The sequence below is a fragment of the Staurois parvus genome, unplaced genomic scaffold, assembly GCF_062004578.1.
Source record: "Staurois parvus isolate SC_StPar_1 unplaced genomic scaffold, SC_StPar_1.0 ptg001188l, whole genome shotgun sequence".
In the NCBI taxonomy this organism is placed as follows: Eukaryota; Metazoa; Chordata; class Amphibia; order Anura; family Ranidae; genus Staurois; species Staurois parvus.
This window is the reverse complement of record NW_028318984.1, coordinates 482,581-489,655: the sequence shown is the minus strand read 5'-3', so window position 1 is coordinate 489,655 and position 7,075 is coordinate 482,581. Positions and strand designations below refer to the sequence as shown.

General features: G+C 44.8%; 1 protein-coding gene across 2 annotated transcripts in view; it reads left to right on the top strand.

The window, feature by feature from the left end:
- Window positions 1-362: 362 nt before the first annotated feature.
- The window catches only part of DISP2 (dispatched RND transporter family member 2), a 71,649-nt gene continuing 64,936 nt past the window's right edge, over window positions 363-7,075 (top strand). The window contains exon 1 of one of the 2 annotated variants that reach the window (XM_089659774.1): window positions 363-656. In XM_089659774.1, the coding sequence (XP_089515900.1) occupies window positions 583-656 (74 nt within the window). In that variant the 5' untranslated portion in view covers window positions 363-582. The remainder of the gene's footprint in view (window positions 657-7,075) is intronic. The other variant, XM_089659775.1, reaches the window with a different exon arrangement.

The window sequence follows — 7,075 nt, the reverse complement described above, 5'->3', positions numbered from 1 at the left end:
AAAATCGCATAAAAAACTCATAGGTGTTCAAATAACCGCATGTGAATTGCAGGGAAGAATCGCACTAGTAAAACAGAGCGATTCAAGAATGCATGTACATGAACCGAGGCTGAAATCTTTGTGAATTTGGCGTTCTGTGTATTGTTCATGCTTTCTGTCTGTTTTCTGCTATATGTTGCATTTCTGATCTACAGAGAAGAAGCCCCCAATGTATGTCCATATATACCAGACCCTTGTGTGTCTCCTGTATGAGGTGTGTGTAGTGTCCTCCTATTGGTGGAGTGACCTTGCTGTGTGATAGGCTGGGCTCTGTCTCTGTGGATGGCTCTGCTCTCTCCTCTCTGTCCTCCTCCTCCTCCATCCTTGGCTCAGTACAGGGGAGGCTGATGAGCACAGTACGCATGTCCACTCTGGTTGATCAGACTCAGCGCTCCGTTGCAGGCTCATCCCGATCAGCACCACTCCGCCTGGACAGCTCCAGCACCATCACCCCGGGGCCAGCGGTCCCCCATGTCCGGGACTGTCCCTCTGCCGGCTCTGTCCCCGTAGACAGCCCGGATCCTGGAGCAGCTGTGCGGTGACATGGAGGGACGCCATTGCCTGGAAGAACCCGCTGATGGCAGCTGTGATGGAGACAGCCGAAGGGAGGAACCCAGGTAGCAGATTACCTAAAATCCTGCATGATCCCCATCTGCAGATCTGATCCCTGTCATCTGTCACTCTGCCTGTCCTACTTATTCCCTCCATGGCTGGACTGTCATCCATCACTTCTCTATTCATCAATAAAACTCTCCTCCATCAATGTCACTTCCCTGATTTCTGTGCTCACATCACCCACTGACATCCCTCCTGTGACATTGTATTCATATATCCTCATCGTGTATTCCTGCCTTCATACAAGGTGCCCATTCCTGCCTGCTTACCTCAGTCAGTGTTCTATTGGGGCTGATTTATTGACGCTGGAGAGCGCAAAACTTGGTGCAGCTCATATGAACCAATCAGCTTCCAGGTTTTATTGTCATCTCAGCCTAAAGTGTTTGTAAAGCTTCAGATTTTTTTTTAACCTCTTCACACCCATAGTACGCAAATATGTGGCCCCCCCGGGGGCTGGGTCTTAACGCCAAGCTGTCACATATTTGCGTACCATTTGAAAACAAACATGTGCTGAGAGCATGTGCCCTGCGCACTCCCAGCACGAGTGTTGGCGTCCCTCGGAAAGGTCCCGATCTCTCCTTGCGATTGGGACCTTTTCGATCATGTGACAGCCAATCATGGTGGTCACATGACCCTAATCCCCACCCCCACCTCCCGGTGTCAGGAACCCCTTAAAGGACCAGGAGGCGTTGGTGCAAAGGGGTTAAAACAAACCTGTCATATTTACCCGCTCTGTGTAATGGCTTTGCACAGAGCAGCCCCAATCCTCCTTGGTTCCCCCACTGGCGCTACTATCTCCTCCTCTTCAGCCAATGCTCCTATAGGAAGCCACTTCCTATAGGGGCACTCCTGCGGGCTCACTCTAGAGCCCCACTGCCTGCACCCATAGACACAGACAGCAGGGTGCGGCCCCAGCTCCCTCGTCACATAGTTTGATTGACAGCAGCGGGAGCCAATGGCTTCTACTTTTATGGATCTGTCCTGTGAGGAGGAACAGAGCCAGGAGAGCCCCTACTCTCATGCACAGCGCTGGATTCCAATGGGGCTCAGGTAGGTATAAGGAGGGGCTGGGGGGATCCCAGGCACAGAAGGTTTTTTACTTTAAAGGAGAAGTACAGCCAAAACTCGTTTAACTATACTTCGCCTGTGGACAACAGGAGTGCAGTTTGTTCTAAATATCCAATAAAGCTCACTGTTGGTCCAGGCTGGGGAATGATCCCGACTTTAAAGTTGGACTGGCATCTGGCTCAGCCTTTTCACGAGTTACTGAGAGCCTGAGCCAGCCCCTCCCAGGTTTGGCGCTCCAGTGAGCGCTTGAGGGGGGCAGAGCAGAGAGTAGGAACTGACAGTCACCAATCTCTGCACACAGCGGCAGCAAGAACTGAGTGATCAGCAGTGTCTTATTGCTGAGTTCTCACCCTTAGAGCTGGCAGGGCACAGATGCAGTGTCACATTGATGCTGCATCCACCATATGATTTAAAAAGAAAAAAACATACTTCTCTTGTAATGCATAGAATGCATCAAGGTAAACAAAAGTCTGCCTTTAGAACCACTTTATCTGAACAAGCTGAAGTTAGAAGATGTTTGGCTATCATGCACAGATTTGGCACTCTCCATTAGATGTGTGCACACTGAAACTTTCCATTTCATTTTGGATGCTTTCATTCATTGAAGAATTTTGTTTCATCATATTGGTTATATTGAACTAATATTTTGTATATTCATTGGTCGGGGCGAATTAGAAAAATTTTGCGGTTTTTCTGGAGATTGCTATATACGAGGGGTGTTCAAGTCAAACCAGGACTTTTTATTTTACAGGTATAAAAAGGGATCCTAGCATGGTGGTACTACACGCAGTAGTAAGTGACAAGTGTGTCCTATTCCTGATAGTCAGCACACATGTCACAGGCCAGTCCAGAGACCGTTACTCAATATGGCAGACAACAGTGTTAGTGTGTGCATGGAACAACGTGTTAGTGTGGCGCAAAACCTGCAGATATCTGCAGAAGACTTCAAGCACAGTGCGGTGATAAGACACTCAGGAGCAGAAATAAATCTGAATGGTGTAAACTTTTCAAAGATGGCCGTACGTCCATCAGTGACCATCCCGGCCGATGTGGTTCCAAGCCCACAGCAATCATTCCTGTGAACATTCAGCGCATGGAACGCCTGATCCTGCATAATCGACACATAAACTATCATGAAATTGCACAAGAGACAAATCTTTCATTAGGAACGGTGAACACAATGATGACGAAGTGAAGCAGGCTGTCCTAGGATGGTTCATGCGTTCAAATCTTTCTATGCCAAAGCTTTCCAGGCATTAGTTAAATGCTGGGATAAGTGTATAAAATGTAGCAGGGGAGTATGTTGAAAAATAAATGCATCATCCACTTGAAATTTGTTCTTTTATTATATAAACTCAGAAGTCCCGGTTTGACTTGAACGCCCCTCATATTTTGGGTGGATTCAATATTCATATATCAAAACTATTCGGAAGGTTTTGATATTTTCGTACACAACAAAGTAAATAATGCCAAATTCAGCAGCGTCAAATGTTTCAAACTTAAGAATTGCCTTAGACTGTGAAACTGATTGCTTGTAACAATTACAAATTCAATTTAAATCACGAATTTACGCAAATTCAAAAATTTGATCAATTTCCCCATGGTCTCAAACTACTGTCGCATCATGTGACGTTATCCAAATGAAACAAATATACTCTTTAAGTTTGTTAAAACTTTTTTGGATTCGTTGACATTTGTTTCTATGTCAGTTTGGAGATTCACATTCATACTCTTTGAAAATCACATTTTTATCCAAAAATCGATTTGTAACTAAAAGCACGTCTACTCTCCAGTTTTAGTAAACCAACCCTGTTATATCTTTTTTCTAGTAGAGTAAGTTTTATTTTTGGTTTACTGGACCTCTAGCATTATAATTGATCTCCACAGTTTTTAATTGAGAATTCTATGCACAATAAGTCCTGCTCAGTTAGAATTCAGCCATTATTCACAAAATCTCTATTTACAACAGATTTTATATTTGGTATAAAAGGATCGGATATGGGACAGGGGTTCATTCCCCCTCAGCCCAATGCAATTTAGTTGTCATTTTTCAATGATTTCAAATAAAATGTATTTTGTTATTTGAAACGGTAAACCCCAAATCAAACATTTTAACATATTGTAGTTTACCAGTTCTTAAAGCGGTATTAAACCCAAAATCAAAAATGTAATATATTGCAGCTTACCAATTATTAGATGTTGTGGTTGCATTTGTTTTCTTTTTTAAGGCTTTCCCCCTCTGTTTTCACCTGTTGATCTGGCCAGTTACACACCTCCTGTAATAAGGTGCCCCCATTCTGGTTGAAGGAGCACAGGGGCACCATTGGACAGTAGCATTGTCAGTCTGGGTAGAAGGGAGCATTGGATTAACTATCAGATTTAGATACACTAACAAATTGAAAACAAACTCCAGCGAACACTGTAGAAGCAGTTACAGCTATGTTTTTTTTCCCTTGGTGGTAAAGGTTGTAAACACTTCTGTTAGTGGTAAATGGTTGGTATTAACCCTCTAACTGCTACTGTTGCAGGAAAGCTTGTTCTGTTAAAAAACAACAGACTTACTGGCAGGATCGCCAGGTGAAAATAAAGGAAAGAGAAACTAAAAAGGTAAACTAATGCATCCATCATATCTAAGAATTTTTTTGTTTTGGGTTTAAGAACGCAATATTAAAAAACATACAAGCAGGCTATTTATCACAGAAGAGACATTAAATCTAGATTCCTGCTCACCGGCTTCTGTGGCATGTAAAACTGAGCTGCACATGCGTAGGTCAGTTTACATTACCGGCACTGTCCCTGTGTGCTGGGATGACTGAACTGCTGTGCATGCATAGGAGTTATGTCGTCTTATGCCAGCCAATCAAGATAGCTGAAGACCAGCCCCGGAAGGAGCCAGGGAGAAGGTGTCAGCACCAGCAAGTGACCCCTCAGACTTCAGTTCATTGGAGAGGAGGTGAGTATGATGCCTTTAGTTCCACTTTAAATGTAATATATAAAGTAGTTTGGGGTTTTTTTTTCACCTAGTGATCCATCCAGTAAGACACTTCCTAACCAAGGGTGGGTCCACTCCACTGGAGGAGCAACAGAGACACCTTTGGACAGCAGCATTGTCAACCATTGTCAACACCATTCAAGCAGTTACCATTGCACCCCTGTCCGTGTTAACTGGCATGTCTCAGTACTTTAACTGTGACTTTTGCTGAACAGTTTGGGTTGTTAAAGGAGGCTGAAAAATAAATTATTAACTGACCAGATTACCAGGTGAAAATAAGGGGAAAAGAAACAACTAATGCAGCCACCACATCTAAAAATTGATAAGCTACATACATTTTTGTTTTGGGGTTTAATACCGGTTTAAAAAGTGTTTTGGCATATGGTTTGACATGCTTTTTGTTGTAGCCACTCACAGTGCAGGGGCGGACTGACCATTTGGAAACTCGGGCACTGCCCGAGGGCCCGGGGTTAGTAGGAGGCCCCATGAGATGCCCCTGGTACCTTTTTCATAGGCTTTTTTGAGTTTGGACAAGGACACAGGGGCCCCATGATCCCCTATTGCCCGGGGGCCCCATGAGTTGTCAGTCCACCCCTGTCACAGTGTCAACAGAAATTAGGGAAAAAAGTCAGGCAAAACTACTGTAACATGCAACTTTAGTTATTGATCGATCATGAATTATTGCTAATGACTGATGGCTGATGAAAAATCCAGAAAGTTAATCAGCCTGGTTGGATTTCTGGATGTTCATCTGTGATAGTCTTCTGTTCATTTGACTGTTGAGCGATCCTTTACAGAATGTTTGCCTACACAGATTTTATGGATCAGAGTGTGAACATTTTGTGAAAGTTTTACTTTATTAAGGAAAAGTTGTAGTTTCCCAGGAGCAAACCATTATACAGGCATTCCCACACAACTGTAGGTGTAAATGAGCTAATTTGCTAAAGGAATTAAAAATCTTCACCAAAAACAGTTGCAAACATGGGTGGACTGACCATTCGGGCATTGCTTTAGAGCCCGGGGTCAGTAGGGGGCCCAGTGAGAGGCTCACTAGGCACAATTCACTAAGAGGTATCCTACCGCATCCGAGTACTGCATAAGTTATTTTATCAAGCCATGCGGTATTTTAGTAGTGAAAACCATGCGTTAATGTTTCAGCTGTCAGCGGGGTTCCCCACTGACAGCTGAATGTAAAAGAAAGAATTGCCGGCAATTAAAAAAATAATTTTAAAAACAGCGTGGGAACCCCCCTCCATCCATACCAAGCCATTCAGATTTGGCATGGATTTTGAGGGGAACCCCCATGCCAAAATTAAAAAATGACCTGGGGGTCCCCCCAAAATCCATACCAGACCCTTATCCGAGCATGCAGCTCAGCAGGTCAGGAAAGGAGGGGGACGAGCGAACGCCCCCCCGCCTCCTGAACCATATCAGGCCACATGCCATCAACATGGGGGGGTGCTCCCCCCAAAGCACCTTGTCCCCATGTCCCCATGGGGACAAGGGCCTCTTCCCCACAACCCTGGCTAGTGGTTGTGAGGGTCTGCAGGTGGGGGCCTTATCGGAATCTGGAAGCCCCCTTTAGTAATGGGGCCCCCAGATCCCGCCCCCCCTCCCATGTGAATGAGTATGGGGTACATAGTATCGCTACCCATTCACAAAAGAAAAAAATGTAGTGTGAAAAAAGACAGGAGACAGTCTTTGACAAGTCCTTTATTAAAAGAAGAAAAATACAAGAATGTCCCTCAAAGTAGATCCAACATCAATCACGATGCCTGCCGCTACCCAAAAAAAGAAAGAAAAAAAAAAGGCTTTGCTCCCCATGCTGGCTCCCAGCCATCTGACTGCTCTGCTGGCTTGACAGTTCCTAAATATGTAAGGGACGGGGCCACCTGGGGACATCACATGTGTGTCCCTTCCCATTGTGGCATCATCAACTGGGGCATGCTAGGTCAATGATATCACAAGGAGGTGAGGCCACATGTGTGATGTCACTGGGTGGCCCCGCCCCTTACATATTTAAGAACTGTCAAGCCAGTGGAGCAGTCAGATGACCGACCGGAAGCCAGCATCGGGAGCTTAGCTTTTTTTACTTTTATTTTTTCGGGCAGCGGTAGTGGTGGCAGGCATCGTGATTGATGTTGGATCTACTTCGGAGGACATTCTTGTATTTTTCTTCTTTAATAAAGGGCTTATTAAAGACTGTCTCCTGTCTTTTTTTCACACTACACTTTTTTTTTTTGTGAATGGGTAGAGGTACCATATACACCATACTCATTCACATTGGGGGGCGGGATCTGGGGGCCCCCTCGGTAAAGGGGGCTTTCAGATTCCATTAAGTCCCCACCTGCAGACCTCCAC